The 25,817-nt window shown below is 37.0% G+C and overlaps 2 protein-coding genes across 2 annotated transcripts in view; one reads left to right on the top strand and one right to left on the bottom strand.

Annotated features, from left to right (window-relative positions):
* The first annotated feature begins 1,030 nt into the window (after window positions 1-1,030).
* Window positions 1,031-16,712, top strand: LOC129259169 (uronyl 2-sulfotransferase-like). The gene is made up of 8 exons (XM_054897469.2): window positions 1,031-2,493; window positions 4,293-4,486; window positions 5,720-5,839; window positions 10,191-10,285; window positions 10,945-11,092; window positions 11,931-12,031; window positions 12,595-12,758; window positions 13,403-16,712. Exons 1-8 carry the CDS (start codon window positions 2,382-2,384, stop codon window positions 13,567-13,569), a joined length of 1,101 nt encoding a protein of 366 aa, XP_054753444.2. The 5' UTR covers window positions 1,031-2,381; the 3' UTR covers window positions 13,570-16,712.
* The window catches only part of LOC129259697 (uncharacterized), a 25,711-nt gene continuing 15,353 nt past the window's right edge, over window positions 15,460-25,817 (bottom strand). Inside the window, exons 8-14 of the mRNA XM_064098896.1 lie at window positions 24,310-24,654; window positions 22,336-22,479; window positions 21,685-21,878; window positions 19,653-19,803; window positions 19,304-19,393; window positions 18,690-18,841; window positions 15,460-18,341 (exon numbers count right to left, since the gene is read on the bottom strand). Coding sequence (XP_063954966.1) covers window positions 17,894-18,341; window positions 18,690-18,841; window positions 19,304-19,393; window positions 19,653-19,803; window positions 21,685-21,878; window positions 22,336-22,479; window positions 24,310-24,654 — 1,524 coding nt within the window. The 3' untranslated portion in view covers window positions 15,460-17,893. The remainder of the gene's footprint in view (window positions 18,342-18,689; window positions 18,842-19,303; window positions 19,394-19,652; window positions 19,804-21,684; window positions 21,879-22,335; window positions 22,480-24,309; window positions 24,655-25,817) is intronic.

Genomic DNA, 25,817 nt, shown 5'->3' with positions numbered 1-25,817 from the left:
AGAGGAGCCTTCTTTCTCCTTTTCTTCATTTTCTCTTCTTTCACCATTAGAAAAAATATAGGGGTCGGTCACCTTCTACCCCACCCCCTCTGGCGCCTCTCCTGATTTCGCGACTAAATTTGTTGTTTGGTGTACTACGGTACCTCGGTCATGTAGGTCTCCAAAAACTGTCAGCTCGTGATAAAACCGTCGAATTGACAAAGAATCTGATGTGATATTCACACCGATAGTGAGTGGAATCCTGGTAACCATGCGTTCCCCCTTTCGTAGCCCCACCCCCTCTCCACCTACCCCGTCGAAAATGACAGTCAGGGCAGGTTTATGACAATGACGTCATTTCAGGGCTTTGCAAAATGTGGCAATTCTATTGTTTTTTATGTGACCTTCAAGCAAATATCATAATGATTACACACAGTCTATGATATAAGAATACGCTATGATATTGAACGCACTTTGACACGTTACAATGAGGAGAGATATCCATGATGATATCATTTCATCATAATGTTTTCTTTAGTGTGTAAAGATCGAGGCATGGGCTTCAAATATGACACAGACAGCACTCTCAAAAGAAGATTTCCAGTTCCAGCCGCCATTTAATCTGAAAAACAGACTAAAACAATCTACTCAAATGTGAAAATTAACCTTGTCCTACTTGAAACTGATTATTTTTTTTATCAAAAATTACTAGATCATTGTCATAATTACAACAGTATTATGACATATATTATAGGGATATATACATAATATTGAGTGCACCCCTCTCACAAGTACGTATCTTTTCAAATCTAAGTAGATTGTTTTAGAATTATTTTCATCATCAAAATTATATCATTAAGTGCAAGCACCATTCATAAGATGCACATAAAAAATATCATGATCTGTGTATGCGTATTAATTCAGACGTTGTTTAAAATTTTCGAATTTGTTGGGGACTGGCGTAAAATTGACAGAGAAGTGGTGATGGCGCTGTTGCAGATTTATAGAGAAATAATGATTGTTTTGAAGGGGAAATCCCAAACAATGAACTGAAACGTGAACTATAAAAATGCGCATGGACATCAGCCAAGTATTATCTCCATACTACAGTACTAGACCTGCACATGGTAAAGTTATATTTTCATTTAGGCCTACAGTAAAAAGGTAGTGTAATATCAGAGGCGGATTTGAGGGGGGAGGGGTGTGAGACCCACTTTTTGTCATTTTTTCTGGGGGTGCTTTTGTGGTGGTAACCTTCATTTTTTTTACTCGGCAGAAATAGTTTAAACTAGCCACACCGACCCCCACCCCCTGTATACTATAGTCAAACATGGATCCGCCCCTGGGTAATATAAAGCAAATGTCGGAAAATTTGGGGGATGCTAAGTTATGTCATGATATTCGCATTTACCCGAACCTGTGATTTTTCTTTCATCTGAGGAAAAAGGAATATTTTTTTATCAGCTGAGGTAAAATGAAGATTTTTTTCAGCTGAGGTAAAATGAAGAAGTTTGAAGCCCGGGTTTGAAGCAGGTAAAATGCTAGACGTCAATAGGAAACCAGCTCGGCTCTACCCTAACTTCTCGCAGACACTGCAAATTTCACCTTAATACCTTAAAGTAGCATCATCGTTATTATGATTTTTGTTTATCATAAAAAAAACCTTGGCGTGTGTGTTTGCTCTCTCCGCAGAGCTCGCCACGATGAACTGAACATGCTCAAGTCAGTGAAAGATAATTTCTACAGGCTTTTGAATACAAACTCCAGGGTCGAGAGTGTGCGGAGGCTACATCATTTTGGCTGATATTTGTAAGGATATCAGTCAGTGAATGTCATGGAAGGCTATTGTTGGATATCGTTTGCGAGAGACCTACAGGACTATATTGGAAACACGTCGTAATGAGGCGCCGAAAAAAGAGCTGTACATAGGCCTATGCATAACTATACACGATTCTTCACTGCCATCTAACCATGCATCATCAGGCAATTGAATTCGGTGAATATTATATTCAATCATATCCTGCGTTCAACTGTGTAGGTTCTGCCGTGCTTTAATGATCGAGGATACATTGTCCATATCGCATGTGTTCTGGATGAGTGCAGTTCTAAAAAAATGAACGGAATAGTACCTGAATTGAATCAGGAAAGACTCCCTTCCCTGCCTGAATATAGGATCGGGAGGTTCGATCTGTACCCCACGGTATTCATGGTATTCACTGCAGTATATATCGTTTTAACACAACTTGAGGAGGAATGCTGTCCCAGGAATGCTGTACTCAAGATATAAACTGTATTCTTGATAACTCTGACGCTGAATTGTGCATATTATAAACCTACACTGAGCTGACGCAGCTCCCTGATTGAAGGAATAAACCATTTTAAGGCTCTGTGTTACTGTTATTATGACCAGGCTGATCGGTTGTACACGTCTTTCTCGGATAACCATTGTTATCGTAATGTTTGTGCTGCTGCTTTTGTCGATTTTGTTCACAATCAACCTGTACCACAAACGAGGTAAGACGGATTATATCTTGTGAGCGAGGGGTGGGGGAGGGGATGAGGGGGACGCCACAGCAGTATAGTAACAAATAGGTCCCTACACCAATATCACGATGTAGATTTTCGAATGAAGTGTGGAAAGATGTCAAGCATAATCTTTACATGACAATATCATTATTCTGCTAGGTTTGTATGTTCTTATTTCTTCGCCTTTTTCACAAATTCATTGATGCTGGTTATATTTCAAATGGACAAAATTGCTCTTATACCATGAATGTGGAATGTATAATTTTATAACGAAATTCTTCTGTTCTCAAGAATTAAAGCGAATGTCGTTATCTAAAGTAAACCGAACACATTCCCTTTGTTTCAGAAACATTCTTTTTAACTTGGAGTGCCATGTTATTCCTGTCCTCCAACTGACGTTCGATAGCTTGAACTTGACAATCTGATGATACTTGACCCCTTCTGTCAGGATTCATTTAATTCACATCAATTCCATCCCTTAACTTCCTGGTTAAATAGTTTGACCTAGCCTACTTTATCAAGGGTAACGCCATTGGGGTAAGGGCGACGTACGTCCCCCTTCGATTTGACAAGTGATCGAGAATAACAAAAAAGCATGAAAAAGGAAGGAAAATACGGAAAGTAAGTACTGATTAGATAGGACCCGGGGTATCATTCCCCTATTTATTTGCATCGTAAATGATCGAGGTTATTGTCGAGTCCTCTACAAAAATGTAAATGTACTTCAATCATAATAATATAGGTAATAATCATGCTTACAAGGCCTACTGTTGTGTCATTGTTTATGTGTCTGGGAAATAATGCTTCTTAGCGGAGATCTTTATTAAAATATTACAATTTAAGTTTCGAAATACATAATACACCCCTCCACAACCAGAAATCTTGGTTACCTTCCTAATTTAAAGACAAGTTTGCAAAGTACGCACTCTTGTAATGGTTTTCCTTTTTGACTTTCCAAAATCATTTTGGAAAGACTTTCAGCTGTTCAGGATATGTAATTGTCTGTGAAGTCGATGTGATTTATATATGAACTTGAGACGTAGTCAAATAGAAAACCACATGACAAAGAGATTTCCTCTTCGCGTAATACATACATCCTTTATGATTTTTTTTAATGTATAAATCAGACGATGAAGTGAAGTGAAATAACGGCGAAGGCAAGGAAAGAATGTTCAAGTCGAACACAGATCGAAGCTTTCCGATTACAGCTTGATATATTCCGCAAGTTCGGTATACTTGATGGTTCGGTATTTTCCGAGGGTTGGGTCATTGCGAAAACGAAAAATTGTTATTCCAAAGGATCTTTATCGTTAATTCGAAAACGAAAGTAGGTTGTTATTTCGAATAGCTCTGATAGTCCGAATATGAATTAAGGTTCGGATAGTTGAATAGTAATAATCGTAATATCGAAACTTCATGATAATGCCACAGTTATTGGGATTCACGAACCCTTTTAATTTTCGGACTAATTAACGAACATTTTGTTATACACGATGTGCATGTTTCGTTATCATAGTTATTGTAACCTTCGGACTATTCGAACCTTCGGAATAATGACCATTCGGAATAGTGACAATTCGGAATAACGAACGTCAAGAACATCATTTTAAAGTGTGATCATTCCTTGGACAGTGAAATTCACCCTCAAATCTCTGCCCTTTTAAAGAGAACGCTTTGACAAAAACATTTATTTGCGCCACAGCATGGGATCGTTGGAAAGGACCCCCCAAAAATTCAAGTTATAGATTTTAATTATTTTTACTTTTTCTGCATTTTCATAATTTCAGATGTGGGCTTATTCCGAGAAAACCACAACTATGTGTCACGTGACCAATGTCCATGTGTCTCTGGATCAAGAAAAGACCCTATTCAAGCTGTTTATAATGATACCAATTTGGCTTACAACAGCCCTGAAGAGTCACAGAGACTGACCATAGTAAAGCCATGTGGATCTCGTTACGGAAAAGCTGTTTTAGGTGACGTAAGTAGAAATATATATAATAATTTTGTTGAAGTAGAGTACATGAGTTGAATAAATAAATGACTTAACGAACACGAAGTCGACTCGAGGTTTAGGGTAGCCGATTTCTATTGTAAAAATATATTGTATGAGTAAATTAATATATTTCATATTTTAGGGGTTTACTTGGCTTGTGCTAGGTTAATAGTTTGTACTATCTTGCTTTGTTCCTCGGTTTATATGGTTTAGTGGTTTTTGGCAGGATCAAGGCTCATTTGAATATTGTCTTTGGGAAAGGAGATCAAAATCAATTTCATTAGCCATGTGAAACGGTAAAATGAATGTCATTTGCTCATTGCGGTCCAGATTTGATGTCTTTAAACGTATCTTTTGTATCAATCTCTGGTAACCCCCCCCCCCCCACCCCGCTATATAAATACAGCTATTATGGTACAATGACAAAAAGAAAAATCAAAGAAATAAGAGATTCCTATATAATTTCTAGAAATAATTACATGAGCATGTCGTTGTGAGAAAATTTAATTGCCATTGCCTCATCATAAAGTCTTCTTAGCCAGCCCAGGCTTTCGTAACACAAAGGTTAGCAATCAATCGTACGCACTTGATTTTTCATCATTGATTGTACATTGTAGTCAATGCAATCAATCGTAGTAAAATGTTCTACGATCATTGCTAAGCTTTGTGTTATGGGCCCCAGATGTTGGTTAAACCATGGACCTACTAGTACGTCCATGGTTAAACAGATCCGGAGTAGATGATTTGTGAAAGTTCAAGCGGGGGGGGGGGGGGGATCATAATGGCATCATGAAACAAACTGGAGCAGACGACCTAAAGCAATGAGATTGACCTTATTCCATACGGGGGTCAAAATGAAAATATACTGTAATAGATATCTTGATTTGACTGTGTAGTGTTGTAGGAATAACCCTAAAGTATTGTGCGTGAAATTTTAAGATTTGAGTTTCGCAAAAATGAAAATGGATTAACCATGGACCTTTTATTTCCCATCGTCTAGTTTCAATTGTCTGAACGGTGCATGCACAATAATTATATGCTAGTGTTCCCTCTATCCTCTAATGGTCAGATTGAGGAAACACATTTTTTATGGAAATTCATGCTCATGGTGCTTGAACTAATTGATTTGTATGCTTTCATTAATTGAGATTTGGATTTTAAATAACTTTTCAATATTTTTTTTTCATTTGTGATCATGTGTTGTTTCCGAATCGGCAGGACATTACTGTGGTCTACAACCGAGTACCGAAGTGTGGTAGTCGGATGCTGATCCACTGTGTTAGAGCTTTAAAGAACCACATCCACGGTCCTCTATCAATGATACCACAGAAATATAAGGTGAGTGTAACAATGTCTTCTTTCCATTTGTCGATTCACTTTATTGATTTTTTTTTTGGTTCTACCAAAGCAATTAAAATATTGGGGTGTTTCAGGCAATAAAGGTTCAAGCTTTCATTGCTACAGATTTGCATTTTAGGAAATATAAAATCCGTTTTTATGAGACACAATCTATTTAACAGATAAAAGGAAAATTGTCCATTTTTTTTTAAGTCACTGGCGTACATATGGGGGAGGGGGGGGGGGTGGGGGTCATTGACCCCTAGTTTTGTAATATACAAAATGTCGAAATTTTTGCTCGCTCGCTTAGATCGCTCGTGAATTTTTATAAATAATGTCCTATACGCCAGATCTGGCCCCCTATTTTTATTGCTCATTACACCACTGGAGAAAATGACACATCAAAGATTACGAGAAGTCCCAAAATTTACACTTAACACTTTCAAATCCTTTGATTTGTGTTTCATTGATGTATTTTCGCAAAACCGTATATATATCAAACAATATATCCAGTGGCGTAACTACGGGGGGGCATGGGGGGGGGGCACGTGCCCCCCCCCCCCAATCGGCTGGCAAAAAAAAAAAAAAAAAAACGGGAGAAAAGGGAGAAAAAGAGGGAGAAGAAAGAAACGTAGTGGGAAAGAAGAGTTTATTGTACATTATAATGTTATATTATATTATATGTTGTGTTATATTACATAAGAATTATTTTTTTTTTTCATAACTTTATGAAACATAATGTGCTCAGGGCCTATTTGTTTATTATTCCTGGTACTAGCATTGTCTGTTTAACGAGATATACATGTACAATCATGTTGTACCAAAACGTCCTGTTTTCAAGTCAATATGCACCAAATATATATCATCGCACTTCGAGTTATTATTGTTTTATGTAGTGACATATGCTTCTTTTCATGACTACTTAAAGTGATAGCCCCATTTTAAGGTCTGTATATAAAAAAAATCCTTGTTCGTGTTCGCGCTTACGTTCGAATTAGTGGATTGATGAGATTTGTCTGCTCTTCATGAATTCCTGAAATCGGTCCTTAAATGTCTCTTTTTCTAATGTAAATATCAAAAAATTTCAGCTCGCGCTTCGCGCTCGCATCATTTGATCAGTGAGATACATTACATATCCGTTTAATGGCACAGTCCTTAAAATGTCTCTATTACCGTGTTTACACTTAATCGGCATTTGGTTCAGAACCGAAAGCCGATGCAGAATCGGCTTTTGGTTTGCGTTTACACGTTGTTACAGCTCGCGGTTCAGAACCGCAAGCCGATTCAAATGCCGATTAAGTGTAAACACGGTATATGTAAGATCAATAGGCCTATATCTGGTAATTGAGCGCGCTTTGCGCGCTCACTGAGCGACTCAAAATTTTTGCTGGTGCCCCCCCAATGCCGTGACCCACGGTACGCCACTGAATATATCATATCGTTGCTTTTTAGCAAAATCGGGATTGAGAAACCCTCTCGTGACAGCTTAGATTGAAATGCGAAAATGAGAACATGTTGGTATTTTAGATTTAAGAAATAAAGACAAAAGGAATAAGTCATGAATTTGATATCTGGTACTTGGATAGTTTCCATATTGTATATCATCCAGTAGAGACAAAATCGGCACCCTGAGGCTCGTGCTCACCTATATTTAAAAACAAGTGAAAACACGGTCACTGGTATGAAGGGGGTGGGGTGGGAGAGGTTTCTTTTAATCAAAATCAATCAGAATTTACAAAGCAATGCCAAAAGGAAGTGACATGTCTTGCCTTGTATTAAAACATTGTCCATAAATTGCATTCAACTCATATTTGGAATTCTTCTTTGTTAATGTTTTCGATGTTAACATTCGGACGGGACGTTGTCCCCTTGGCATTGCCTCCATGCAGAACACGTCCCTTCTAGCATAATATTTGGTACCTGTTACATTTCAATTGAATTACGATTGTTAGTGTAAATGGTAATGGGATCATGGGGTGATGGGTTGAGAGGTAGTTTTCATATCAGTGGGATGTCACAGTTATGGTAATGTGATTCCGTTTTGCCGCCGATTCCAAGAGATCGTAATCGATTTTAGTCTATTCATGCAGAAACGTAACGAGCAAGAAATTTTGAGGGGGCCATATATGGCCTATGGGGCAAAATTTCTACGAAGTTGCAAGCGAGCAAAGATTATGATAGATCAAAGAAAGATATCACATTTCACCCTTTTCCCCTTTCCTTTTCTCTCCTATTTTCTCGTTTTTTTCCTGGGAGACAGACTTTTGAGGACTATGACCCCAAGATCCCCATCAGTACGCCAGTGTATTCATGGCAATGAATCATTTATTTATGCAAAAATGCAAGTAAACAATCTTTATTGAATTTGTTGAACATTACAAAGATAAATGCTCACGTCATTATCATCAGCAATGCGTGTTGCCATCATAATTCTCCATAGTCCATACCACACAATAAAAGTAATTATTGGTTAAATATTTTATCTCTAAATGCAAGACTTAGTAGTTTTCTCCATCATAGTTTTCTATAGTATAATAATCATTTTGGTAAAAATACGAGCTATATGGATTACATGCAATAACAATTTGTTATACTTCACTGTAAAAACTGTGGTGTTAAAACTGACACCAATTGGTGTTAATAGAGGACCACACCCTGAGGTGTTAAAATAACACCCTAGAGATTGAACATAACACCAAAGAGTGTAAATGTAACAACCATAAGTGTTGTAATAACACCTATAGGTGTAAAACTAACACCACCAATTTAACACCGGTGTAAAATAACTGGTGTGGTCCTCTATGTACACCGGTTAACACCACAGTTTTTGCTGTGTTGTATATTATACATATGAAACGATACCAGCTAAAAGGAAATATCATCCTTGTCCTTCAGAATATGTACAATGTGAATACAAGGGGGCTATTTCTTGAAAAAAAAAAATGCAATCAGGCAAGTAACATGATCCAGCAGCCAATCAAAATCAAGGTTACCAGTGTATTTACCATAATCGTAAGTTTTATATGACAAATTCAGTACTATTTACCTTAATGACACTATTCAAGCACATATACATGATATATCAGATACTAGAAAAAATATCGAGATCTTGATATTCCTTCATATCCGTTACATGCAGGGGCGGATTCAGCCTTCGCTAATAGAGGGGGGGCGGAATTTTCAGCCATATTTTCCCCCAATCGGCCGCTCGAAGATGATTTTTGGTTTCTTTAAAGGGGAAGTCACTTCTTAGCTTTATTCTTATAAATCAGCATAAATATAATGATATCATAATCCTTATTTATATAATGCGAGCGCGAAGCGCGAGCTAATTTTTTGGGGAAATCTTATGTATTTTTCCTAAAATTTGAACATTCTGGGCAATGTGTGTTATCCTGAAAAAGATGTGTATGCAACTAAATAATTACTACGAACGCGAAGCGCGAGCAGAAATGAACTGATGGAAAAGATATACCTATTAAAGACTGCATACAGTTATCCATGAAGACGTTATATATTTAAAAATCAAATAATGCGAGTACGAAGCGCGAGCTGAATTTTTTGACATTTTTACCTAAAGAATGGAAATTCTAAGCACTTTTTTGTAACTTAAACATAATATGTATATAAATAAATAATTGATGCGAGCGCGAAGCGAGCGGAAATTGTATATAGTGACATGAAAGATTCTTACTATTTTCCAAGTCTTCTCGTCATCTTATTATATTCATTCGTCTTCCTCCTCTTCTTTCTTCTCCTCTCTTTTCCCTCTTTTCCCCCTTTTTTCTTTCTTCCTTTTCCCTTTTATTGCTCCGCCAATAGGGGAGGGCGGGCCCCTCGCCCCCTAGACAACATCTGTTGTAACCGATAGACCCCTCTTCATCCTTGAAGATGGCGTTTTATCAAAATAAAAAGTGCTTTAAGATGCGGATCCGGGATGCGAATTTCTCATTCCTATCTTGATCATGTTGATTACGAAAATTGACGATTTATTTTGCATGCTAAATACATAGATCATTCTTATTCATCCATCTCGATATCTTCGGCCCCCGTCTCAAGTGCCGTGTTTGGATTATAAAGAGATATATGAAAGCATCCTTCTCGCAGTGAGATATCTATATTGTAATTTTGTCTTTATACCAAGACCTAATATTAGACGAAAGCACATTACACATTGATACAAAACGAAGACGCAAAAAAATCATGTCTGTCTCATCTTGAATACATGGTCGCAGGACAATCATTATCTATTTCGTCCCACCCCCTCAAGTCCAAAAGTAACGTCATTTCACGTCGATTGTTAGGCTTATTCTGACTTTTTCAAACCACTTTCCTTTTCCCTTATCACTAGGATGAGCTGCCTCTCTTGACACGCTCCGTGGATGGGGTCAAATCACGTAAAAGGGCGTTCCTTGAAGGTCATGTCAGATTCAACAATTTTCAAAAGTAAGTTTGCTTCTCGAAATATTTTCTACAAACATTGTCAGGATATTTTGTGAGGCTACGATGGAGATGGAGTTGGTTATGTGAAGTTCTTCATTTTCATGTTTGATAGAAACCGAGAAACCGCGTCAATACCGGTGTCCAGTTCACTTATCGATGACCAATTAATAGTCAAGCTTTACTTGAGAGATTGTCAATATCAACAACAAAGTTCACTGCATAGTTCTAACCACCCAGGTCTTGGGAAACGTTTCGTCAGCATTTTTGTCCAACAAGTTGTCAGATCTGACATCTTTCCTTGATTTTCATTGACTGAGAGACACTGTTACTATGACAACTGTCGGATAAAACGTCCGACAAGTCATTTCATTAAATATTTCCTTGATCTGTAAAGGATGACAAAATCAAAATTATTAAACTAGAGAAACACCCACATGAGAGTGTGAAGAAATGTACTGGAAACGTTCATAAAGACTTGTTTGTAAAAACACACACACACACTTTTGGTTTCAATTAAATTCTCTGCTGCACTGATTAACTCTTAAGAACATGAATTAAATCATGATCGAAAAATGACTGAAATGATATATTATAACCAAACTGAAATTAGGGATAGAAAAAGTTTACACTGAATTGAAAATGATGTGCACTTTTTTCCACAGTGAGAATGTGTACTTCTTCAACATGGTGCGAGATCCGTTGGATCGTTTAGTCTCCAGCTTTTATTTCAACAGACATGGAGATGGATTGCTTAGTCCTAAACAACTCGAAGAACTCAGGAAAAACACACATCCAGAAGTCATTGATGAGGTAAGTGTAAAAAAGGGGCGTCACCATGGTAAAGACGAATGTCTTAATCCCTTCACGAATGCCAGTAAATATCGACTAAATTAGACGGTGAAGATGACCCATGCACCAGACCCAATTACTATCATCATTAATGAGTGCAATCCCATCTTTATATCACTTTCCAATATGGCCTTGTCCTGATAAACTAACCTCACATGCTTCATTTACCAGTTTCTATCTTTGAGCTAGTTTATACCCAAGAACATTTTATTCTCGGATTAGGTGCAACCAGGGACCTTGATGTTACATATCACAAGGGCGGACTACAAGCGAGACCCTGGATTTATCCAAATCAAAATAACAAATCTGTCCTCAGCTTGAGGTCAGGCGAGGTCGCACGCGCCTAAGATCTGTCATCGCTGGGCGAAGTCGCACGCGAGGGCCGTTACATAATACAAGCGCAGATTCTGCTGATAAGCAAGAAACCGATTTGTCCTCAGCGTGAGGTCTCGTCCACTGATAGGGGAGAGATCAGTGGTCACGTCGCACGCGACTGACGTGCTGTACTTACCATGCTTACCGTTACGTAATAGAAGGACACGGAGTCTGACCTCAGCCGGGAATGCTGGGAGGACACGCAGGTGGGATAAAAACAAACTCGTGAATTATACCAAGGGCTATGTAATGCATTGGCATGCACACTGAGAATGCTAACAGTAGGCCTATACTAAAAAAATATCAACATTTGTGACAATATACGGTAAAATCAGAGATTTGTGAGGAGACTCCCTGGTATAATCATGCATTTTGATGTGAAGACAGATGTTGTTCTTGTCCCTTTCCTTTCATTCCTCTGTAGACCTTTGATGAATGCGTTCACCATGAGAGGTTGTCATGTACGGGGCCTAAGATGCTCGGTTACATGATGGGATTCTTCTGTGGTTACCATCCAATGTGCAGGTAATCTTTTCAATTAAAAAGGATTAACAATCTTGTGAATTTGTGTTGTTTGGCCATTGTGGAAGAACATCATGTAGGGCAATAATCTTCACGAAATATTAGCCCACAGTATTGTGGCATCATTTTTTTTAGATGCATATGATTTTGTTTTTTCAATTTATTATTCGAATTACTGGTTGACCCTTTGCGTCAAGATTGCGAAAAAGACAGAGCATTGGCATGTGATAAATTATGGTTATTTTGCTGAAATCCCCTTTACGGAAGTGATCATCATCATAATCATTACCATCGTCAAAATCATCATCACATCATCATCATCGTCATCATCATCACCACCACCATCAACAACAACATTAGGACCAACACCACCACCATAATTACATGTATTATCACCACCAACATCGTCATCATTAACACCATAATTAGCAACTTTATAATCATCACAATCTATCATCCTTAATCGTAATCACCACCACCAACAATCCAACATCATCACCACAATCATCAGCATCAGCATCATCATTCATTACAATTATCTCCTTATCGTCATCACCACCATACAGGAAACCTACTCAATGGACATTGGAAGAGGCAAAACGGAACCTCGACTACTACACCGTAGTGGGTATCGTGGAACAGTATAACTCATCAATGAGAGCGTTGGAGTTTCTTTTCCCATCAATGTTTTCTGGTCTGGTGAAGAAATACTACTCACATCAGGGGACAGGTAAGAGCGAAAAGACATCAATACAAAGCTGGATCGGTAGGGGTACCGTATGGTTCTTCCGAATCTGGTGCCTGTTTCATAAAACTTGTTCTAATAACAAATTTACAATAACAGTTTAAAGCTACTGAAATCCTTCTATCTGATTGGCTAATAGTAAATTTGTTATAGAAATTCTGCATTTGTTACGATAACAAGTCTCCATAAAACGGGACCCTGAACATGGGTAACTTGGAGGACGGTGAGAGGGTACAATGTTTTTTCTTTTATTATAGAATGTATGATAGGGAAGCAAAATACCTGAAGTATTTCCACTCTGAATACATTGATTGGGAGCGGAAGAGAGATAAGGGGATTGGCACGGGGTAAGGGAATAGGAATCAGGAGGCCCTCCTAATTGGCTTTGGGAAAGAGAACTTCCATTCTAGACAAGGGATTATCATGTGAAAGCTTGAGGATCTGTGTTTATCGGTGAGACTCGGGCGTTAACAATTTTACATCCATAACTATTCAAAGTCCAATTTTGATTAAAGAATTATACCCGTGACTACTTTATCTTCATCTGTTTCTACATTCTCATTTACGCTCTCTCTCGTTCTATTTCTCTCTCTAACTCATATCATGTCTATCTTGCATTTGATTTCTAGATTACCAGGCAAAGACTCACGCTTACCGGTATGTACCTCCCTCCCCTGAGGTCAGGTCACTGATGAAGGAAAAGATGAAACTGGAATATGAGTTCTACGAGTACACTAAATTAAGATTTGATATGCTTCTTGACGAGTTACATCTAAAAGACAGTGATGTAAGATGACGATGGTTTTCGTGTAAACTGACTCAAATGGTGGAATATTAGATGAATTTGTTAACAGACGTGCAATAAATTCAAATCGAGGCATTGCATAGATCTTGTCCTTCAAGTTCTTACCTCTTGTTACACAAAACAAAGTTGTGTAACCGGGTGCATGCCCTTAAAGATTACTAGATCTGAAATGTGATAATGTCAAATGCCAACTTAATCTAGGGCGAAAATGAAGAAATGAAAATCATGATATGATCTATAAAAAAAAAAGAATTGGCATAATAGAGGATCTTGTTATCTTTCAGTAAAAGACTGGGTAAGATCAACATGATCAATGGCAATATTAACCATTTACATATCATCCCTTTATTCATTTATTTATTATTCGACACTTTAAAACACTTAAATTACAAATTATCATTCTCGAATCTCGATACAAACAATATGCAGAGATTACTATACACGGGTACACGCAACGTTTTATAACATTCACCCAGTGCATAGTACCGGCCAGTGAAGATGTCCAACCTCAACCAATGCACTGGGAAGACCTGTAAAAATGAAGCATAAGGACAGACATTTATATTATATTGATACAGATAAAGACTTTTAAATAAACCCCCTCATCTGGAAATGAAAATCTCATATTATAGAATAATCACAAAATTTAAAAATAAATTTAATATGAAATATAAAATCATTAAATGGTAATAGTGTTCACACCTCGAATTAATAATAGGAGTTGAATTGTGATTGAAATCAACGAATCATAATATATTCGTTCTGATATTTAAGATCTTAATTAAATTTGATTATTTAACTGGGTACATGGTCGGATATACTCTAAGAGTAAATAACGATAGTAACTTATACGATTACGTAAATGCATATCATGATAATGACAAATATGAAGGCAATACGAAAAATATGACACCTCTATATTAATATCAAATGCTCAAATAATTATGACAATAGTAAACTAAAAGGTAAACGATGGTACATGAGGCATGACAATGATGATAGTTTACACGATATCCTGAATGCAAATTGAAAGCTTTAAGATAATTATGTAGATGATGAATATGGAGTTGAACTACTAAAGAAAGCCTATATATAATAATGTCCTGTCTTTATAGGTAGATGCACATATAATACTTTTAATAATTTGACAGATGCAATTGACACCTAGAATCAACAAGCAGGACACTGTAAAAACTGTGGTGTTAAAACTGACACCAGTTGGTGTTAATAGAGGACCACACCCCGAGGTGTTAAAATTACACCCTGGAGATTGAACATAACACCAAAGAGTGTAAATGTAACAACCAAAGGTGTTGTAATAACACCTATAGGTGTTAAACTAACACCATTAATTTAACACAGGAGTAAAATAACTGGTTTGGTCCTCTATGTACACCGGTTAACACCACAGTTTTTGCTGTGGAGTCCATGGCAACTAGATTTGTGTGTGATATCAATAACCCCATCAATTTAGAAAACCGAATGCGAGACCAAAGAGCCCACATTTCAACGAATGAAGATTAAATTGCGTTTAATTTCACGACTTTGTGTTTGATGAAAACTCTTTCTGCTGCGGACATTTGGATCAATTGTTGCCCACCTGTCTGTCCTGCCGTGTCCAATATCTCTTACAACAATAGCTCAGATTTATATCTCTTTATTTGATAGCTAAAAACATTACAGTGATATTGCCTAACAAATGAAGTCAAACTATTTGCTGAAAATGATGTGATGTTTCTGGTGAAGTCGGAATATGTTATGACTTACAATATAAAACTATAGATCTGAACTTGTTTAATAGTTTCTTATGTTTTGATTAATCAATTTATAAAAAATAAAATCTTGAATAAAAAGTGATTACTGAGAATTTTTTTTGGTGTGAAGTCGAAGACCCGTAATGTAAGGGGTATGAACCAGAAATTGAGTAGGGACATATGTTTGGTTCGACAGATGGCATACAAAATAACAAAGCAAACTAAGACTTAGGTAAACATTATAAATCAGACGAAATTTTGTAAAACTAGAAATATAATGCAAATCATATTAATCATATTTTTAAACTAAAATGACTGTTTTTACTTCATATTTTGATTTGACTTATACAAGTGCAAACAAAATGATTTAGGAAATGGGTTGACTGGTTATTGTGGATCCCTTTTCACTTCTTATTAGTAAGTGATAAGTGACAATGTTGAATACGCATTCGTGATTTGATGATTATTTTATCATGTTCATATATTTCTTCTAAAAAAATAATTATTTTCATCACATCCAAGTAATAATCAATGTACCAAAGAGCGGAGAATGCAATAGACGATTTTCAAATACGAACACTGACGTACTGTTCGGAGTTCCATTCTGCGCATGATTAGAAGAAGGTAATTCTTACTAAGGGCCTTTTCACACGTGAATCTTGAATCATCAATGCAATAATTATTGCTAATGTAATCGTGACTGTGATAAGCGTTCGTGATTCTAATAATTTTCTAGTTTGGTTTCACACGTGCTAAATATTCGTCACTAGCATTATTTTTCACTGGAATCATTCAAATTACGATTTCTTTACCGTGTGAAAAGGGCGGTAAAAGTGGCATGGTGGTTTAATATAATGAGATAAACACCACATTTGATGTCTTGATTATTCATATATTCTTTTGAATTTGTTTTTCATTACATCCACACAAAAACAACAATGCATCCACTAGCGAGAGGTTTTTCACAGTTGGCCAACTATTGTTAATATAGCAACTTGATAATGCATTCAAAGTAAAAACGCAACAAATACTTTCATAGAGCGTTTATTGGCGTGCTATTCAAGGGCCTTTTCACACGTGAATCTTGAATCATCATTGTAATGATGACTGCAGTCTGCAGAGTCATCGGACTTTTCACACGTGTGAAAGTGCGGGTATTCACCTGGTCTACAATTTCTACATCCTGCTATGTAAGGCATGCTTACATAATATCTTTGAAATCTGCCTATCATACCACCCTTTCACACGGTACTGAAAAAGTGCCCTTTTTACGCAAGAAAAATGCTCCCTCACGAACGTGTACTGTGCCCCTTTCATCGGAAGAGGACCCGTTTTAGGTGTTACCAAGTGCCCTTTCTTGTATAAGTTCCAAACCCCCCCCCCCAAAAAAAAAAAATGACCTCTCACGGACGTGTTTTGTGCCCTTTTCACCTGACAAGGACCTGTTAGCAAGTGCCATTCCTTGTATCAGTGCCAAATTTTACCCCCAAAATCCCCTCACGAACATGTCCTGTGCCCCTTTCATCTGAGAAGGATCCGTCTTATGCCGTTAGAAAGTACCCTTTGCTATCTTATAGGTGCCCTTTCTCGTATCAGTACCCCCTTTTACCTAAGGAAAGTGCCCCCACGAACGTTCCTGTGCCCCTTTCACCCGAGAAGGACCTGTTTTATGTGTTAACGAGCGTATCTTCGCTCTCTTATAGGTGCCCGTTCTTCATATCAGATAGGTTGTCCAGAAAACCCACTCTTTCCGTGCCCGATGAGCGCCCGGTTTCTTTATGTAGCGCCGTTCTGTTCCTCCTGCAAGTGCATATAATGAAAAATAATCCTATGTGCCTTAAGTTCATGAGTCATGTGAGTTGGGAAGATAAGTCTTATTTTTCTTTGTTTTAAGATCATGGCAGTATACGCATGGGGGGGGGGGCAGTTGCTCCCCCTTCCCGATTTTTTTTTAACTGCAGATTTTCACAAAATTCACTAAAAGTATGCACAAAATCCATCAATTTCACTTTTAAAAATGCAAAAGCGCATCAAAGATAAGCTCGGTCGCTTCGCTCCCTCGCTTTGAGTTTTCTACCAAAAAGTTCACGCGTGCTGCCCCCCATGCGAAAAATTTATGCATACGGCCATGTTTAAAATAGTGTCCTTTTCGAAAGAAAAATTGCCCTTTTTTCTCTCTGTGCCCCCTTTCAACTTCGCTCCCTCCGCCCCTGTGCTACTCCCTCACATCCCATTCATTACTTTATGTATTTTCTTATTTTTGCCATAATTTTACAATATTCATATTTACTCCATTACTATGGAGTCATTTTTATCAATTTGATTAAATTTCGATGTACTGTAACTTGTATGTTTTTAGAGATGTGAAATAAATGAATTTGAATTTGAATATTCCAGCAAGTCAATTGAAAAAACATTGACGTAAACCTTAGGTCGTCCTGCCCCTAATGAATACCTTGGCACCACCCTTAATATAGCATATCCAACAAGTCCAAGAGTTCCTTGAACACAGAGTATTACACGGGGGGCAGACTTGTACGATTAAATTGACTTTTAGAATATTACTCTTCATTCCTTGGATGAATGCCAAGTAATATTTCATCCTGTGGTGCGCTAACTAATCTGAAGACTGGAATGGAATCTTGGAGCAATGTAAATCTGAACTTGTCGAACATTCGAATCGCGGCTATTTGCATCTCCTGAAGCGCGAAATGTTGGCCGATGCAGTTACGCGATCCAGCGGAGAAAGGAATGAAAGCGAATGAATCTCGACTCTCGACGTTCTCTCGGTCGAAGCGGCTTGGTTTGAAAGCCATGTGATCATCTCCCCATACATCAGGATTGTGATGGAGTTGGTGCGTGTAGATTGTAATCTCGGTTCCTGCTGGGATGGTTAGCCTATCGACAACCAATGGCTCGGTTAAGAGGCGGCCTGGTGCTACAGTCGAGTAAATACGCTGACTTTCCTTGATGCATTTCAACAGATATGGAGTATTGCGAAGATCATCACTGCAAATGAATAACATTTATATATATATATATGTAATGTTTTAACCTGATTTTAATTCGACATGTTGGGTTAAGTTTTCAAAACACATCATCTAGCATCGGGTTTAGGTGATCATGCGGCATAAAAAAAGCACCCATCAAAAGAAAAACGTGTCAGGTATATAGGCCTATATGAACACCCCTGTCTTAACAATGTCGGAAGGCTTTAATGCCAGGAAATCTTGACTAAATTAGACGGTTAAGTTGTCCCAGACAACAGACGGTCCAGACCTAATCAATATCACCATTAATCTACAGTAACTGTAATGTAATCCCATCTTCAGATTGCCGTCTAGAACCAAAATTTACCTGGATATCTCTCGATTTGTACGATCTTTGAAGAGTTCATCAACTTCTTCATGTACCTTGGTCTGGTATTCTGGATGAGTTGCCAACAAATACAACAACCAAGTGAGTGCGCTAGATGTCGTATCAATTCCGGCAACCAAGAAGGTATTTGCCTTTTTTTAAGAAAATGAAAGAACCTCTGACAATTTATTCAACGTACACTCATCATTTTATTAATAGATAACGTTTACATTCCGCTTAATAAGTAGGTTTCAGAGTGCACAACCAAGAAAATTATCAAAATGAACGAACCATTTTATGACAAGTAAGCCTACAAAACAATCCCGAAAGGGGTCCAAGAGAGTCTGTTGAAAATGCACTTTTCGCCCATGTCCATTTTTTGTCGTTTCTGTGTGTCGAGTGTATTAAGAAAAAAATCTTGAGAAGTGTTAAATGTGCGGAGACGTTTGGTTGCTAAATGAAAGGTGATATTACTTTCTAAAAGGACCGGTGGACAAAGTGTACATCAACGGTCAGATGATGGAGCCTTGCGGGACTCCATAGAACAGCGTGGAGCTTGTAGGGACAAATTGCCTGTTTGTCTTTTGTTCTGAAGTTAATGGCTAATTACTTACCTCGTCTCTGATCTCTTCATCCGTTAGTCCTCCTGCAGAGTCTTTGGCTAACATTACTGTGTCAAGGAAATCCATCCCTTTAAAGTATTCCTGGATTAATATACAGCAAAAAAAATCATACGGTTAATTAATTTGGACAAAAGGGACAGTGTGCCATTTGCTTTCGGAATTAATCAGAATCTAGATGAGAGATGGAAAAGTTAAAAAATTATTTAGTCATATTGAATATGCTTTATTTAAAGTATCAATCATCTGTTAGAAACATATACCGGATTGCTTGTGAAATCTAACTTTAAAAATATAAATGTGTTTACAAGACAAGCATTATTTTTCTGCTCACAATACTTACTAAGTTAGATCCCCTCGTTTTGTGTTCCTCTCTTCGTTCCGAAATTATTTTTTCTATATATTCATGAAGGACATCAATCCCATTTCTCCATGGTTTGTAGAGGGAAGATCTCCGGAAGATGGATTTAAACGGTAAGACCGGGCTAAATGATCTGTATAATCGATATATAAGTTCTTATAAGAGGTTTTCATGTTCATATCAATGAAATAAACCGATATATATTATATATATATATATATATTAATGAGGCAAAGTGGTAATATATATATATATATATATATATATATATATATATATATATATTACCACTTTACTATGGTAATATATATATTTATATTACCACTATATATATATATATATATATATATATATAGGCGTAAATAAATCAAGCATTAACGCTAGACGTAACTTCCAAGTATCTCTTTTATTGCGAGCTTTCGGCCAGTAGGGCCTTCATCAGGCCTATAATGCATTGAAACAAACAAAATAGAACAAAACCATACAAATAAAATCGTAATAACAACAAAGTAAATAATGTGTAACATGGTACAGAACAGAAGGATTACACTAAGAAGGATTACTCTTAGTGTAATCCTTCTGTTCTGTACCCTTTGTTACACATTATTTACTTTGTTGTTATTACGATTTTATTTGTATGGTTTTGTTCTATTTTGTTTGTTTCAATGCATTATAGGCCTGATGAAGGCCCTACTGGCCGAAAGCTCGCAATAAAAGAGATACTTGGAAGCTACGTCTAGCGTTAATGCTTGATTTATTTACGCCTATACGTAGAACATGACGCGCTGCAATACACGTTGTGCAAAGGGCCCTCTCCCTTTGTTTATATATATATATATATATATATATGATCATACAGAGAGACAGAAGGATTATTACCAGTTATTAAGTTAACTATTCTGCCCCCAGCACTCCAGTTGTTATTTTCTATTTGGTATCTGGGTATCACCAATTCGTCGTTCTCCGAGTCTGTTACGTATCATTGTTATTATCTTCATTTGCTGAGTAAATAATAATACTACAACTCCTTCTGAATAAAGATAACATTTAGTATGACGTCACTGAATCTCCCATTGACACTGGTCAGTCTTGCCAACCAAGAAATGAAAGTCGCCCCCCCCCCCCCTCCGACATGCTGGAAATATTGAGACAAGCCTACTATTTATTCGAGAAAGATAGAGTTATGCGTTGCAGACCTATTCCTCTTTCTTGGCCTCGGACTTTTCGACCTTGCCTTAGGCCTGGCCTCGCCTTTTGGCATTGTGAGGGTTCACGTGTACTGAAATATACTATAAAAAAATCAGTTATGTTTTAAAAAAAAGGCCTATACGTTTCCCTTGTGGCTTAACCCGTGGCAAAATAAAAAAAATTAAAGAAGCTAGAAAGGTGTCCAAGAAATAGATAGAAATTAATATATAAGGGGCCGGTTAAGAATTTACTCAATGTGCGTTCGAAAGATTACCACATACACGTTCCCCTCTTGATGTTTACGCCAAGATGATTAACTATTCTGAAATCGGGTTTTATTTAAACTCTGGTTTAAAGTTGTGGTTTAACTATGCAGGGGTCGCGGAACGGTTTTCAAAGTGGGGGGGGGGGGGCTGAGCCAAAAGTGGGGGGCTGACCATGCAGAAAATCTACAATCGTATGGTCATTTTGCGCTTTTGTACACGGTTTTGGAAAAAAGTGGGGGGGGGGGGGCTGAAGCCCCCCCCCCCCAGCCCCCCCCCCCCCCCGGTTCCGCGGCCCCTGCTATGGATAGCAAATGGTGACATCAATCTTTAAAATAAGAGGTTCAACATGTTTAATGTTAGCTTATTTGACTCTCAGGTCATTCTTAATTTTCCTGGAAGGTACCATTGAAGGATTGGCAAAGATCTCAGTAGACATAAGAAGTATACCATGTAATAAATTTGTGATATTTTTAGCTTCCCACATAATTTTAGCACCGAGTTAAATCATGTTCTAAGTTAAACCCAAGTTCAGTGTCCTTTTCAGGAGTATCATACTGTACCGTTTCGCAACGATATCCATCAAGTTGTGGGATGACTCTACGAATTGTGATTCGACCTTTTGACAATTAGACTTGTAGGAAAATGCACACTGAAGGATGACGTCACTGGAAAATGAACCCATTGATTTGTAGAGTTCTAGGGGCTTTCCTTCTTCACATCTCTGCGTGATCACGGAAACCAAGGTCTCTGCTACCTGAAAAGGACACGATGAATTGAACTGGTCAGTTTTGCTATTTGGAGCTATAAAGAGATGGAAGATTAACACAGGCCTTCCTTTGATACAATGATAGTCGCCGTCACCTGATAATGCATATGCATCTTCAATAAGAACATAAAGATGTTTTGACAGCAGCGACTACTAAGGCGCATCTGATCATTTACAAAGGAACAGTTTTCCTGGTCTTGGTTTTTGTTGGCTTGATATCCTGATTCAGGATATGCCTTTTCAATCAGCATGCTTAAGTTAAAGTTAAGGTTTCACTCTATCCTACCATAAACCTAACATAAAACCCTATTGCAACCCGAACCTTACATCTAAGACGAAATAAAACCTCGAGCAATTATCGAAGGAGCAAAATTAATGTCGTATCACCGACTTGAGAGCCATTTTTCGTGGAGTATGATTATTTTACTTTGCGTAATTTGAATACCTGGTTTATCTTGGGAATGTTATTCTTGAGAACGTTGAAGTGGAAAGTGCCTGTAATGAGTTTCCTATGTCTTTTCCACAGGTCGCCATCTGTTAGAGCCATACTTCGACCGAGCCATTCTTCAAACAAACCATAAAGTGAACTCTGCATGGATAAAAAAAGCAAGAAATTGACATATAGATAAGAATAATATTGAATCTCAATTACACCAAAATGTCTATATCCCAATGCCTATATATACCACAAGTGGTGGGCATAGGGGCGGGGAGGGCAAGTAATCCGGGTGCATATTTTCTCCCACTTACGATGAGGTCTATCTCTGTTTTGGAGTCTTTGAAAAGTTGTTCAAGGCTAGTTTCCAGCAAGAGTAAATGATCTATATAAACTGCAGTAAACTCTCGATATTAGCAGATTAGCGCGTCGTTTTATTATCGCGCCACACCAGTCGAGCTGCTGTCTTTTTTCAATTCAATTCAATTCAATTGCTTTTTATTTTCCACTTTAAATTTCATTTTCATATTTACAATTATGATATAATCGACATAGTAACATATAATCATATTTGAAGTAAATAGAAAACTTGATAACATTATAGCATTACAATAGACAATTATAAAATTGAAATATAAATAATTGAAAGGGAGGGAGGGCCAACTGAAAAGCAGAGCTTGTATAATGTAGCCCCCCCCCCCTGATATTATGATTACGTGTTTATAGCAACTGAATTGTTCTTTTGTACAAAAAACAATATTTACAGTTATGCAATATGTATCATAATACAAATCATATGCGTCATATATTTAAAGAAAATCATACAGTGTTTACAAATAATCAAAGGTTTCCTAATTAGCACTGAAGGCTTAATTTGTAATTGATGAATTCAATATTTAGTAATCATTCAGGATAGATGATTTAAGTCTTTTTTTAACATTTGTATAGAATTGCATTGTTTTACATCATTCTATGAATATTCATGAGGGCTTAGGCGTAGTCTGACTAAATAAACCCTATTGTGTAGAATTTATATAAATTTATGTTAATTAGCACTGATCGTATAAGGGGGGCGCACCCCAGGTTGCACTTTAACGGGGCGTAAATTAACGAAAAATAGGAGGAAATAAATGAGAATACAGGCATTGAGGGGATGTAGAAAGAGAAATAGATAATGGGGGAAATAAAGACAAATATATTAAGAGGATTTTGTGCCCATCCCCCATTTGATGGTGAATGAATTAGAACTAATTATTCATATAAATCTAGAATACAATGATAGAATTGGTACCATTCATTTGCAAATTTTATTCGCTTAAATAATGACTGGTCACGCGATAGCAATAGTTAGGATCATTATCACTGCTAAAGGGATGGTCCAGGCTAAAAATACTTCACCTAAATAAATAGAGTAAAATTCACAAAGCAAAATGCTGAAAATTTGATCAAAATCGGATGACAAATAATGAAGTTATTGAATTTTAAAGATTTGCATTATTCCGGCGAAACAGTTCTAGGCATGTCGTCATTCATTAAGTGGGCTGATGATGTCATATCCCCACTTGTTCTTTTGTATTTTATTATATGAAATTAGGTTTATTCAAAAATTGTCTACCAAGAACTAAGACAATTGGCAACTGATTGCGTGCATTAGTTATTTATTGCCGCAACTTATTTCATCATAACGGAGACACGTCATTTACACATGTATGAAAAATGAAACATTTATGATTTCATGTAACAACATAAGAAAAAAAAAAGTGGGGATGTGACATCAGCCGACCTAATGAATATTCAAGACAATATGCATATGGCTGTTATCACAAAATATTTATAAACTTTAAATTAAATAACTTCTTTATTTGTTATCCGATTTTGATGACTTTTTTTTTTGCATTTTGCTTTGTGAATTTTACTCTGTTTATTTTGATATCAATATTTTCAGCCCGGACCATCCCTTTAAATGACAGGGTTATGACTCACTTTCACTGTTCCGACACTGTCGGTGAGAATTTTCCGAATCGAGTCTGGATGATTCAGCCCTACAACCGGTTTCCAACCAGCCCAGAAGACATGAAGTCTTGGATAGGCCTTGGCCATGTTAAGATTCCACTCTAACCCAGGGGTTAGTGGTCCAGGTTTTTGTAGGACATTGCCGAACAACCAGTGAGGTTTGGGGCCTGGAAGAGTGCGTCGAATATGAAGGATTCTCTTGACTTCTTTCCAGGTTGCAAAAACGCAGATCAGACATCGATATCCTAAAAAGCTTACCAAGCAGGACAAAAGCACTGTGGCTACTGGACTAATGCCGCCAATATCCATTCTTTTCTAATTAGTTACAAAATCGGATGATAAACTGCTCGTCGAAGCTGTTTAATGTCGGCTGACTGATATTTTTCACAAGGGCCTTGTATATATACGAGTCAGCAAGAAAAACGCCCCCGTGATATATCATGTTTGCTTTTTAAGTATTTCTCAATTTGCCAAGTCATGTTAGACATGACCTTGAAGTTCTAGGGGTCGAAGTCGGCCCTAAATGCATGAATCTTTCTGGTGATACGATTGATAATGGTGGGTTTTAGGTGTGTTCAACTTCCAAGTTTTGTCTTTGACCGGGGTATTGTATCATGTAGATAAATAACCTTAATTACATTAGGACCAATTAGAATGAAAGATAACTCACCAATTTATTAATTTAATTTTCCATTGTCTTATTTGTACAAGAAGTTCAAGTTGTATTTTTTATTAGACAATGTCCCGTAAAAAGTCATTGGGCGTCGCAATGCTATATACGTATGTCGTAAATCGAATTTCAAAAGTTGCGCAAGACTACGAACAGAAAAGAGTCATGACATTTTGCGATGTTATTTTTCTGCGCTCCGGAAAAAAAAATGCGTGGAACGTTGAAAAGGGGTCTATTACCCCCCCCCCCCCCCATTCCTTTTACTATTGAGTGTGCATCGATTAATCCTCAATGTACACGCTAAACTAATGGCAAGTCTACCCCATCAAATTAATGTGAATAAACGATATTAAGATGAAACAAACAAATTTATTATAAAAACATCAAAATCGGTTGCAAAAGAAGAAACTAATGAAGTTTCAGATGAGAGAGTAAATGAAATCAAACACTATTTCTTTACATTACATTAAATATGAAACATTTCAAATTCTGTAGCTTTTAGTATATGAAGAGGACAATTATATTAAAATAAAAACTTTTTTACAAGTAGTCCTCAAGGGTGTGGTATACAAAATATTATACGACAAGAAAATTCGAAGCAAAGAAATTAATATTACGTACTTAAACTTGATTTTTACAATAAAAAGATAACACGTTTTGTTAGTGTTTGTGAAAGAATTGTTACATTAACAATTATTAAAGTTATTTTTTTCAAAGCTTAAGTAAAGAAATTAGTATTCGAAAGATATCTGAATCGTTTTTCTATGACGGAGCATCACTGAACACTGTAGGTAAACAGATTCGAATC

The sequence above is a fragment of the Lytechinus pictus genome, chromosome 4 (genome assembly GCF_037042905.1).
Source record: "Lytechinus pictus isolate F3 Inbred chromosome 4, Lp3.0, whole genome shotgun sequence".
Classification (NCBI taxonomy): domain Eukaryota; kingdom Metazoa; phylum Echinodermata; class Echinoidea; order Temnopleuroida; family Toxopneustidae; genus Lytechinus; species Lytechinus pictus.
Note: the sequence above shows the minus strand (reverse complement) of the source record. Positions and strands in the feature narration are given on the sequence as shown.